Consider the following 13,256-nt stretch of genomic DNA (forward strand, 5'->3'; position numbering starts at 1 on the left):
ATGGCGGCTTTTCTCGCGGAGTGGGAAGAGGCTTTGAGGACATTTATGAATGAAGAAATGCACAGACGGCTGCATTTATGAACAATGGGCAAGAAGATGGAGATTTGACTTAGGTTAGAAAGTCACTCTCAGAGCTAGGCACAGTGGAGCATCTCAAAAACACATGTGCTGTGATCACATGATCATACGAGCTGGTAGAATGGGTGATGTTACATTTGATATGCAACTAAAACAGTCAAAAAGAACTAAGAACGAAAACTAAAGAAAAGTAAACCAAAATTTTCAGGTACTAATAGGGACTTTTAAGGGAAGGGGGGAAAAAAAAGTTAAGTGAGCACACTCAACTACAGTGTTTTAATCCAAGGATAAAGCGGTATCCCCTGAAGAAGCCAGATTATGCACACATGGGCTTTTTGCGTGCCTGGGGGAGCTGTGCTTATCCGTGTGTTTTTCTGCTTTCCATCATGTGTGCAAAAGCATTATTGTCGGCAATCTGCTCAGAGCAAACGGGATCCGTCAACAAGTTGCAGCGGGGCTCTCGGCTCCAGCTCCGATGGCAGAACACACTTCACAAGTATGTGCTGGCTCACATCTGCTCATGTGAGAGGGAGGGAAAAGACAACGAGTTCAGAGTTGCCATAGTAACAAAGAGAAAAATTACCCCCACTGCCACCCCCCAAATGTTGCTGGGAAGGTGTGGTGGTTTGCTTGTGTGTGTGTGTGTGTGTGTGTGTGTGTCTGGCCATATGGGGTGCTGGTGTAGCATCATTCTGGAACCCCAGGAACCCACCCCCACACACACACACACACACACACACACACACACTCCAACCCACCCCCACCCCTACCGCCACCTCTTCCTTCAGACAGGAGAATAGATTGCAGTTGTTCTGCCTCTCTTTCATCTGTCCGCGTGTTGTGAGGAGACCACCAGTGTGCCGGGCCTGGTGGTTTTTATCCTCGACCTGAGTCATCCACTCTCTTTAGGATGAAAGGAGAGCTACTGAGAATTCTACCCCGAGGAGGCCAGACAGGAAATGCAGTCACCTACAGTCTGTCTGATTATGTGTCTGCTCACATGTAAGAGCTGTCAGTAGAGTGTCCCTTTGTCACTGTCATCCTGTCTCCATCTCATGTGAATCCACGTCGGATGGACACGTGAATGATCTAACAGTACTAATGACCCGGCTGCAGGTGTGTATTTTAGTATTTTAGACGTGTGTGTGTGTGTGTGTACAGTAGGTGTGTGTGCATGTGTCCCGAAAACAGGAGGGTGCCAGAATGGAAAGGGAGAAAGAGCAGTAATTATGGCCTCCCATGTTCAGCAGAAACATCAGAGGGAAGTAATTTGTTGCTCTATATTTAATCAGTGGAGATAACGAGACTGACTGCAGCTGTCTGGGCCTATGGGCAGGCGGACAGGCAGGAACACCATTTCCTCCAAAACCCATTAGTCTTTAATGTAGCCAGCTACGGCGCCTTATTTCCATAGTTTTCTATGTCCAAGTAATCATTATCACCCTTTCTATCTTCAATTTGCTCAATTGTATGCCTTTTCTTTCTCACCTTCATTCTATTCTTTTATCCCACCACTTGTTTCCTCTATTCCCTCTCTTGACTCTGCTCCATTAAAGAAGCATTTTTATCTCTTCAGTCACCTGAAGCGCCTCCTGTGTACTTTTATTTTTTTTTTGGCACCCTCATTATCGCTCTCTTACTGACTCTGTCCATTTCTCAATCCTTCTCTTAGGGTGCAGGTAGAGTTCTATGTGAATGAGAACACTTTCAAGGAGCGCCTCAAGCTGTTCTTCATCAAAAACCAAAGATCCAGTGAGTTGCTTTTGTTTCGGACCCCGCTTTGTCCGTCTGTAATCACAGAGAATTTCTCGTCCGCTGTCCTCGTTTCCATGTGACCTGCTCTTGTTCGCAGCTGAAGAGATGTGCTGCGTTTTACTGTGTGATGTGATGTCATTCTTGCGCTGCATTTCATCACCAGTTATTTCGGGCCTGTTTTATGTGTCTGTGTAGCGTTTTATCAGTAGACTCATTTGTAGAACCACCCTTATATTTGTTTTCCCTTCAATGCATTAAGTCATTATTGAGAGCAGAATTGTCTAGTTAGTTATTCAAAGTGAGGGTTATTGGACATGAAGCTCCAGCAGTCTTTAGCATTCAGGGTCAAATACTCTATACATAGATTTCCAGCTGCATTAAGCCAACCACTATTAATCAACTATGGTTGCAAATGTTTATTGAAAAGATGAGACAAAGACCAGTTGCTGCAACTGGTCAATGATTTATTACAGGTGGCAGAGCTTCCGCTCATTCCCCAGAGCTATTCCGTTTTTTAATGTGTCGTGTCTTTATCATGCCTTTATGTGCGGCAGGTTGACAGAGCATTACACAGCTTACACCAAGAATAACATTAAATCAGTTGCATCGTTATGACTTCTAATGACGGCTTGTTTCATTTTTGAATTGCAGGTCTGCGAGTGCGAATGTTTAACTTTGCTTTAAAAGTGCTGAGCTGCCTCCTCTACATCGTCAGAGTGCTGCTGGACAACCCGCAAGAGGAGAGGCTGGACTGGTGAGAGAACTGGTGATAACTGGGGCTTAATGAGGTGAAACAAAGTCTCTGTGGGTGTGAAGGCCTGATAGCAGGAGCAAGAGCACCAGGTCAATAGATGAGATAACAGTGTTGGTATTGAGTATCCACTAAAAGGGTTGCATGTGTGCGTAAGGTGGGAGAAGAGAAGGGGGAGATGTAATCAGGAAAGTAAACTGATATTTGCACTGAGCAGTGGCAGTGTGTGGTCAGGGTTTTGGTGAAGAGGTGCTGGACAAAGAAGTTGTATTCATTGTTGTTCATGTTGTTTTGCCCCCCCCCCCCCCCCCCCCCATGCAGTGTGAGCGGACTTAACTGCACCAAACAAAACACATCCTCCCGTCCCCGGAGTGAGTTTGACTGGTAAGCATACAAAGCCTCTAATTGGGAGGGATGGCTTCAGCCTGCAGACACGGACCACACACCCTGGAGGACCGGCATCTCTAACACCGCTTCACTGGTCGGAAATGTTGTACAATGCAATCAATGCAACTTCACTCAACTCATGCAATCCGCAATGTTGACATTAAGCAATACAGAGCCACATCCGTTTGTCACAATCCAACTGTATTGATTTCCTGTCAGCATAATATATATTAAGCGCCTGTGCAGCCCAATCAACAAAGATCTAGTGGATATAAAGCATGTATACAACAACACAGAGGCAGAGAAAAACGTGTCAGTGTACATGGACCTTGAGGCTATGCCATGTCTCCTGCTCAGGGACCTATTGATCTAATTGGTGGCTGATGACACTGGCTAAGCTCTGGCTCCAAATGAATAAGGAGCCTGACAGAGTGAGCTCAGGAAGGGGATGGGCCGCCTCCTGCTCGGGGCAGCAGACTCGTAGCATCAGCGGAGATAGCACTCATGGCAAGCAGCCACGAGGAGCCCCAGGGTGTCTTTGAGAGAAAAACACTGCCTTTCTCTCACAATAAGGCTGTAAATTTCCATTTGACAGTGTGAATATTACTTTTCTCCTGCAATATGAGCACGGTGGCAGCTGCGAATCTTATTGTTGTTCAGCTGTAAATGACACGATTCAATTAAAATAGTGACATGAGTTGTGTTTATGGTCCTTGTGGAGTGTGTTGGACAGAAAAGAATTTTATTATCTTGTCCCTTTTGGTGGCCCATGTCTAATTTGTGTCTTGCTTTACCTTATACATCTCATCTGTTCTCTGTTCTTTCCTTTTCTTCCACTCTGTAGGAAACTGATCATCTGGGTTGACAGGCCTCTACCGCTGTGGGCACTGCAGGTCAGACAGATCATTATACTTCTGTGTAAACAAAGCAGCAATCTGTTGACACTCATTTCTGCATGCATGGTTGCACACACACACAGGTGCATGTCAAAATTTCAGCATTCTCCATGTGGGTTTATTTCATTAAGGTGAAGCTTTTAGCGGTCTCAGATGTCAGGACACGTTCACGTCACTGTTACTTGATATTTATTTACACTTACGGTGTGATTCCACGCGCATGCTGTACACATGAATGTGTACAATCAGACACCGGGCTGTGTCTTGCTTCACTTAAACCTTTTTCCCCTCTGAAGCTCAAACATCAGCACGCCCACTGATTCCACCCACGCTCTCCATCTCTGCGACTCCTAATTTCTCTTTGCTCTGGTCTCTCTCTGACAATTTCGACTCCTCTCCGTGTCGCCGTCTCCTACAATATTCTCTCACCGTTTCGCTCCCTCTCTCTTTTCACAGGTGCTCGTGGCTTTCATTAGCTTCTCAGAAACGATGCTGCTCGTGTATCTCAGCTACAAGGTGAGCTACTCACGGACCAGTCAGGGGCCTTTTGTGATGCCTGTGGCTAGGATGTCTGTGGCGTGTGTGTGTGGGTGGGTGGGTTAGGAGGGGGATTTGCATGAGACACTTGAGGGTCGGGTTTGTCCACTCTGCACTCCTCTGTGTGTCACTATTAAACTGCCACTTCCCTTTCTCCAGTGATGCTCCACCTGTGCAAGTGAATTATGAAAACACCTTGGAGAGACTTTAGGCTTCCTCATCATTGTCCTGTTATGAACCCATCAGGAAGACTTTAGGGGAGGCCCCTGTGTTGAGGCAGTGGGGGACCGATCCATCAACGGGTTGCCCTTCCTTTGATGTGCTTGACACTATAAGCCTATGAAGGGCCAACTCTGCAGATTACTCTGGAGGCTATAGACCTTAGCATTTAGAGCTGACTGATTCCTGTGGACATGGTCTGTGCCTGTCCACCTACACTAGTCAGATTCGGGTCAGCCTTTAGAAGGCGGCGGACACATAAAAACAGCCACTGCTGACATCTTAATTGAACAGCAGGGCTTAAACTGAGTAATGCTGCTTCTTTCAAAGGGCAGCAAGGGAATTGTGTAACCCCTACACAATCCCAATCTATTCTATGGTCAGGCCTGTTATGTGGTAATCCCCCAAGGTCGCAGGGACAATGGAGTTTCCTGACCCCGTGTGTGTGGTTTGTGTTTCCAGGGTAACGTTTGGGAGCAAGTATTACGTGTCCCCTTCATTCTGGAGATGATCAGCACCGTTCCCTTCATGATCACTGTAAGTGGAAAGATATCGCACGGGGAGGCTGTGGCAGCCATTTGTTCTGGCCCTCACGCACCATTGTTCCACACCCCCACACCCTTATAGAATGCACACCATGCTTTAAAGTATTATTACTACACACTACATAATTTTGAAAAGAAAAAAAATTAAACAGTGGAAAAAAAGGCAGAGTAGGACGAGAGATGGTTTGGGGCGTGGATATGTGAGGAAGGATTGGCTCAGTGTCAGCTAGTTTCCTTTCTCCTACTCTTGGTGCTCACATATATTGAATTTTAATACAGGTAATTCCCCAATAAAGGTATTCTCTTTTACGTGTTTTTTCATTTTTTGTTCTCAGACAGTGACATTTCTGCTACATTTACCCAAAGTGACAATAATAAGAAATGTCTTTCCTTGTTTTTCTCTCGCCAACGTCCGGCAGAGCTCTGTGAGCTGAGGCCGTGCAGGTGGAGGAGGGTGTTAACAATATTTTTTATATTGATTTTATGACGCAGAGGAGTCCCAAACAGTCGACTCGGTGTCAGCGCTGGCTTTGCATGCTTCTTCAGGATGATTTCACAAAGCAAAAGGATTTCAACCCGTGAAATCCTTTTTTTAAAACCCTGTATTTCTATCAGTATTAACAGCCGCACTGTTGTTGTGTTATTTAGTTTACACCTCAAAAAAACACATTTAGGTGTGAAGCGAGTCTTTAACACCAGCTAAAGTAATACAGTGAAGATATTACACATGCTCGCACAATCCCTTTCCTTGGCAGGGATTCCGTGACATATGGAAAAAAGTGATGAGACAGTGGCAAGCAATCTGAAGCTTTTTCTTCTTGACAGGTGATTTTGCCCTCCTTCAGAAATCTCTTCATCCCTGTGTTTCTCAATTGCTGGCTGGCCAAGCACGCTTTGGAGAACATGATAGTAAGCGAAGCGTTGCCTCCCTATCCAATTTTCCATTTGCTTTCGTCTCAACGTCTCTGTTATTATTTTTATTTTGCTGGCATGCGATTGCCCCTCTCTGTCTTCCATTTCAGCTCACCAGCTTTATCTTAAACACTCTTCTGAGAAGGTAAATCAGTCATTAAATATTAAAACTGATGACTTGGACCTTTCATAAACATTAATCGTTATTCATGCTTTTTAAAAAAATACATGTTCCCCTTGCTGCTTTACATATTCCAATAATTTGCCACTTTCGTCTCATTCTTTAGTGCATTTTAATATTTTGACCATTGTTTATTTTTCCCTACTGTCCATCAGATACATTTTATCCTGATTTTACACTTAGAAAATCATCTCCACACATTAACTACTGGCTGCCTCTCTCCTCTCTCCTTTCAGAACGATCTCCACAGGGCTATCCAGCGGACGCACTCTGCCATGTTCAACCAAGTGGTGATACTTATCAGCACGCTGGTCTGTCTTATGTTTACATGGTGGGTACACTACACTGAGAGAGGGGGTAAGAAGTGGAGAAAAAACAAAGGCATTACGTTTAAATTGGACCGAAAGTGAAAGGTGTCACAGCCACGGAGAGAGAGGGTGAGGTGGGTGAGCAATAGGCTGAGAAATGCAGACAAATGTGAGATGGGAGGTTGAAAAATGCACCTCCTTGAGCTAAGAGAGAATAGGTGGGAAGCAGAAAGGCAATTGGTAACTGTGAGCGAGAGATAGTGCTCTAAAATGACAACTGGTGATCGCTTCAGTGCATCTGTCAGCTCGCTGCATATTCGGTGATGAAGCCTGAGCTAATCCATGAGGTCCTATACAAAACATGAAAGAAGCTTTCTGACCATTTCAGAGATGGCATTTGGCTGTTCACTCAGTTCCTTAAAGATTACGATAACATGGGCAGCTTCTACCTGCTCACCAATATGCTGAACATATATGAACCTATTCTATATGTAGGTACACATACAAAGTCAAACGTACATATGCACAGCCGTGACAAACTGTTCTCCATGGATAACAGCCCACGCTGGCACCTATATCTCTCACAGCGGGTGAAGTCCCTTTCTCAGTCACGCTCACTTCCTTTTCTTACATCCTCCATCGTTCCCATCCCGCTGACCCCCATCAGCATCTGTGGAATTCAACACCTTGAACGAGCGGGCAACAACCTGACCCTGTTCGACTCGCTCTACTTCTGCGTGGTCACCTTCTCCACGGTGGGGTTTGGAGACGTCACCCCTCAGATCTGGCCGTCACAGCTCCTGGTGGTCATCATGATCTTTGTGGCACTCATTGTGCTTCCCATTCAGGTGAGAGACTGCAGTGATAACCTTTGGTACGCTTGTAGAAATGGATGAAAAGGAGGTGTGATTAGTCGTGAAGTTTGAATGGAATGGAATGTGGCAAGCCTCTGTCCCTGTGCCTTGTGATGATTCAGTCCCTGTGGTAAATCGGCACTCTCAGTGTTGGCAGTGGGGTTGGAGTGGTGAAAGGGAGGGCACGTACGTCAACAACATCTTTCTTTGATGTTTCCATTATAACCCCACAATGTCGGAGTGGTCAGCTGCAATGACTGGCATTCTAGGCACACCAACATCATTTCCATACCCAGCTGTCTTCATCTTGCAGTCAAATGGTTGTCATTTGACAAAGACTTGACATGGTAGTGAAACCTCACCCCAATATTCAGCATACAGATTGTAGATGAAGACACAGATCCCTTGCTTTCCACTTCTAAGGGTCTTAGAAGTGGAACACAAGCTGGAGTATTAGTGATTATTTCTGGTGGAAACACGTGTCTCTTCCATCCAAGTCCATGTCCATCCGAGTCTGTGTGACTTGCATTAATAAATCCAATTAGCCATTCCCCTATTGTGTGTTCCCATGATTTCTGCATTGTGGAAGTCCACGTCCCTTGCAGAAACCAGAAATAGTGTTTCACCACATTTGTTGCAGTTGCACAAGTCTGAAAGAATTCAAAAGCAGTCAGCACTAAGGAGTGTTTGCCACGTTGTGGACCAACACATGCAGATTGTTTCACAGAAAGCAGAAAGTTTCAACGGCGAATTTTAAATAGCCATCCTAAAATGTGTATTGTTTTGATGAGGTGAGGATCCCTCAAAGCAAAAACCTGTTTTACCCATCTACTAGACATGCTTTTAAAGAGATCAGGAAAAAAAATCCTCCCCAAAATTAACAGATGAGGATCACTTTGCTACCTGATAAAAGCCTTAATACTTAAGCCTTAATACTAGCCACAGAATAATGTGATGACTCATTGCATCCTGTAGATTTACAACACTATTTTTATTTAGAGAGTGGCATGAGTGTCTTCCGAACTCACTCAAATCCCTGAGCCCCTCTCCTGTCATCCTGTCACTTAGCTGCTCCACAGAGAGAACCTCATGACAGAAAACTAGAGGAACACACGAACACAATTTATTTATACAGGGACTGATAAAACACCTTGACAAACCCAGCCGTTCCATTGTAACAGTTGTTGCTCGTATTCCTGTAAAGCTTTTATCCCTGAGGTCGCTGCCATACTTGTTTGTTCTCTAAAAACTGTGAAGGCGCTAATAAGATGAATTTCCTTCTGTACCTGCGGTTAGATGAGGCCTCTCTGGGCAGGAAATCGCTCATACAAAAACCACGAGTAAACAAGTCACAAGTGATGACGCTACAAGTCAGTGATATCTTTTGGTTAATTGCATCACATACGCAGAGACATACTGTGCTGAAAGTACAAGACAACCAGCTATTTGGATGTTTTTTCCATCATCTGTGGTCAGATGGTTTCAGAAATTTTCACAAAACCTTCAAAAAACAAAAAAGTATTAGCATCAGGATACCTTTACTGAATTTGCACCAGTCAACTCAAAAGGAAAGGACATCCTGTTCACCACTGACATGGCTACCATGTCATCCCCTTCACTCTCTCTGCATCTTTCATCCATAAATACCCCTTGACATTTAGAAACTACCCCCCTTCATCCCAAACCTGTGTGTGTTCTCTGTGAGTGTGTGTGTGTGTTCATCTTTCTGGCTCTGAGTCCTGCCATAACCAGTTTCGAGGCTTGACAGGGAAACCCCCAGAGCACATCAGGATTCTGCTTCTGTTTTTTTCTTATTGCTTCCTCTATTGGTTTTCCTGTACCTACAACTCACAAGAAACCTGCCTCTTGAAGTCATTTTGTGCAATTTTGAGCCCTATAAGGATATTGATTTCAAAATAGGATAAAAGGTCAGCCATTTAGGTATTTATCTTGTTTTCTCTTCGGTTTCACCAATTAGTCCTGTCTTTCACAAATACTCTACAATAGGCGCGTGATTGTAGCTTCACCAATCTATCACATCTGATGCAATTATAACGTGGCTGTACACAAAAGGTGGTTGAATAAACCACTTTTGACATTTGGATGTGCATGGCCCGATGATGTTTTCGTGCTTCAGTAAGCTTAAAGGGGAACTACTGTTTTTTACAACCTGGACCTTATTTCTGGCATAAAATATGGTTGTTTACTCACCCATATAACTTTTGTGTAATTTGTATTCCTTCGGAGATAATTAGATCAGCATATATCCATGTAGTGGGAGTGACCGGGGCACCGAAACGCAGCCTCTAAATAACGTATTATCTGCCGCGAAACTTGTAGATTGACCTACAGACCCCGGATGATGTCTTCTGCCCTGGATGATGTCGTCTCTGAGCGCACCCGTAACGGTCGGCTTGTTTACCTGTAATTTGCTATCTCCTGAAGGAATACAAATTACGCAAAAGTTATATGGGTGAGTAAACGACCGTATTTTATGCCAAAAATAAGGTCCAGGTTGTTAAAAACGGTAGTTCCCCTTTAAGACTTTATCTTAACACGAGTGATGAAATGTGTCTGGGGCAAAATGATTTATGTACAGAGGTTTTACTTCACTAATGCTCTAATATATTAGAGCATTAGTGAGTCCTTGGTTGTAGCCTGTAATGCTAAACTGACTTCCTCCAACCACTAAATATTTGCAGCAGAAAGCTGTTGAGCTGTTCCTCAGTGTGTAAACTCAAGCCTTGCATATTTGGTAGTTTGGACTGTACAACTTTGATCCTGAAGTTCAGACTCTGGAGAACAGTAGCGTACTTGAAGCTGTCCACAAAATGCATTGTGGGATATCTGTCTGCCCCAAGTCCACACAAGTTACCTCCTGATGCGTCCCCGATAAAATATTATTTGTATTGTACGTATTTGTACTGTACTTGGACAGAGACTGATGACGATTCACAAGAACAGACAAGAACACTAGAAGAACACTAAACGGAGTCTGGAGTCTCTCCGTTGGGAACTGATTCTGCTCCAGCAAGGATCTGCTGGGCCAATCAGATCGTTTTGTTCGGGGCTTTATGTGGTGATGAACAAAAGAGAAACCGTAGTGGACAACAGCACACAAATGAAATGTGTCTATTGAATTCTGATTGATATGGTGGATTCATTCCAACTGTTGCAGAGGGTACAGTATGTTAGCATAACATTTGTTTAGTATTTACTTTCCATCACACAAATTATGGAGAGTCTTCAGGAGGACGTGTGTGTGTGTTTTTGACCAATAAAAGGCATTACCCTGAGGAAGTCCACCAGCTGAAAAGCGTCGCTGTAATAAAGTTGCTGCATTTACTACCAGTGCTGCGGAAGCCTTGACCTACCAACAAAAGGCGCACATTGTATTCGGGGGGAACTGCTCTTTTAATCCTTACACATTGTGAGATGAGGTTGCATCATGATGGTTCTTGCTGGACCAGCTGAAACTGGAAAAAAAGCAAGAACAGGCTTCTGTATTTTTCTATGAGACTCAATGAGAAATTCTATTATCCCTGCATCACTTCACCTGTTTCATTTTAAGACTTCCAAACAGAAGTCTTAAAATCTGTGCTGTTTGTGCAAGCCCACTATCAAACCTGAACCAAATCTCCATTTATCTTAATCTCCCCTAAACACTTTCCCTAATGAAATGGAAACACTATACAGTACTGTTTTCTTTTCATGTACCACCTGACTCCTGTATTCTAGCTAACTTAATTCACCTGCCATCTGCTGAATATGGTGGATATCATCCTAAATGCAGTTTGAGCAGCTGGCCTTTCTGTGGATGGAGCGACAGAAGTCTGGAGGGAACTACAGCCGCTACAGGGCGCAGACGGAGAAACACGTGGTGCTGTGTGTCAGCTGCCTCAAGATCGACCTCCTCATGGATTTCCTCAATGAGTTCTTCGCTCACCCTCGGCTGCAGGTCTCTACAAATTGTTTTATGTAGGACAAGAGGGTGTTGGGGGGTGAGGGGGTCTTGTGTGTGTGTGTGTGTTTGTTGTCTGTGATAATCCTCTCCAGGAGCCAGAGCAGCTGAGATTAAAGCAGAGGATTGATTTGACAGTAGCAAGGATCAAACTCCAGTTTTATTCAAGTTGGCGTAACCGTGTGTGGTTTCTTGAGGCTGCTTCCATTTGCGCAGATTAACTTGTTTGTCAGGAGATGATTTGCATTGGTCCACTAGGTGGATAATTATAGATAACTGTGATTTGATTCAGTTCTCTTTTTTTCAGTTCTGTCGGTGGAATTTCAATCTTAGTTCATTAGACGAATAAATGTGCAGTATACATTTTATGGCTCTTCTCTCTGCATAAACTTTCTGCCTGTGGTTGAGACGCGTTCAGTCGTAATGCAAATGATGTGTGTGCAGGACTACTACGTGGTGATCCTTTGCCCAGCGGAGATGGATGTGCAAGTTAGGAGGGTCCTTCATGTCCCCCTTTGGGCCCAGAGGGTCATCTATCTGCAGGGGTCAGCCCTTAAGGACCAAGATCTGATGAGGGCCAAGTGAGTCACTGTGACCATCTCTACAAATATTGTTACCCGAAAATAATTCTTCAAAAGTCAAACCTTGAAAAAGAAATGTCCCAAAAATATACCTGAGTTAATCTTAATGTGATAGCTCTCGTGTCGTGTTGAAGCTGGACCACCAAATTCATTACTAGAGCACCTACAGCCTAGAAGTAACAGCTGTGATTGTGGTTTGAGTCATATTGCTTATTGTTTGCCCCTTGGCGTCTGATAACACAGACCTTAGGCCAGCTCCAGAAAGAAAGAAAATGAGCAAAGGCCTGTTTGTTTAATCTCCCTGTCTCTTCGCCTCCTACTACCTCATCTTTAAATGGCGTGGGCTTGAAAGACACATTGGTGCATTTGTTGTTCTATTGTCCTACTTTTTTCCCTCTTTAATCCTCTCCCTCAATAACATGACAACGCCGTCCTTCCTGTGTCTCATGGCTTCCCCAATTCTCCCCCTCTCTCTTTCTCTCTCTCTCTTCCTCTTTCTATTTATCTTTATCGCTCCCATGGCTACATGCTCTACTAACCGCCAGGATGGACGATGCTGAGGCCTGCTTTATCCTCAGTAACCGGTTTGAAGTGGACCGCATTGCTGCTGTACGTTCCTCACTGCTTCCCTGTATTACTCCTGACAATACTCCATCCATCCATCCATCCATCCATTCATACTGAGCCTCAGCCAAAAAAAAAAAAAAGATTTTAAATGTGTTTCTACATATTGTTTTCAGGACTCATTAAAAATAATTACTGCTGAGCAGCTTTTGCAGCTTTAGTAATCAGTCGATTTAAGTCACGGCACAGGCAGAATTTCTACTTATCACGTTATTATTTACACATTGCCACTAAAATTTTAATTGCACAATGAAATAATAATAAAATGGAATGTTACTGGAATGTTATGGCCGCACCTTTTGATGAATTTTAATTAAATCAATTAAAAACTGATGAGATCTTTGTTAATCTGCACCTATAGTTGTTATTTTCTAAACCCGAAACACACAGTTATCTTTACGTGGCAAAGCATGGCACTAATAATTAACCTTCACTACCACTGTGACCTATATCTCAGGTGTGTTGGGGTGTTTTGTAGGAAAGCTGGGATCTTTTTTTTTTGGATGCCTGTTAGTCATTCTTATGGCTGTGGATAGTTACTGTAGTTTTACAGAGTCTGTCCACTCTTTGAGTCTCAAATGTCTAAAGAATTACTAAATAAATCACTATGATATTTAAACAATGCCTGAACAGGCATTCATGATTCTGTTCAGATTAAGAAACTATA

General features: G+C 43.8%; 1 protein-coding gene across 1 annotated transcript in view; it reads left to right on the forward strand.

The window, feature by feature from the left end:
- The window catches only part of kcnt2b (potassium sodium-activated channel subfamily T member 2b), a 36,552-nt gene that overhangs the window by 7,872 nt on the left and 15,424 nt on the right, over positions 1-13,256 (forward strand). Inside the window, exons 2-13 of the mRNA XM_084571494.1 lie at positions 1,751-1,830; positions 2,485-2,587; positions 2,906-2,968; positions 3,816-3,864; positions 4,324-4,383; positions 5,086-5,160; positions 5,994-6,077; positions 6,498-6,592; positions 7,237-7,417; positions 11,217-11,381; positions 11,829-11,965; positions 12,511-12,574. Coding sequence (XP_084427620.1) covers positions 1,751-1,830; positions 2,485-2,587; positions 2,906-2,968; positions 3,816-3,864; positions 4,324-4,383; positions 5,086-5,160; positions 5,994-6,077; positions 6,498-6,592; positions 7,237-7,417; positions 11,217-11,381; positions 11,829-11,965; positions 12,511-12,574 — 1,156 coding nt within the window. The remainder of the gene's footprint in view (positions 1-1,750; positions 1,831-2,484; positions 2,588-2,905; positions 2,969-3,815; positions 3,865-4,323; positions 4,384-5,085; positions 5,161-5,993; positions 6,078-6,497; positions 6,593-7,236; positions 7,418-11,216; positions 11,382-11,828; positions 11,966-12,510; positions 12,575-13,256) is intronic.

This window comes from Chelon labrosus (genome assembly GCF_963514085.1).
Source record: "Chelon labrosus genome assembly, chromosome: 21".
Taxonomy (NCBI): Eukaryota; Metazoa; Chordata; class Actinopteri; order Mugiliformes; family Mugilidae; genus Chelon; species Chelon labrosus.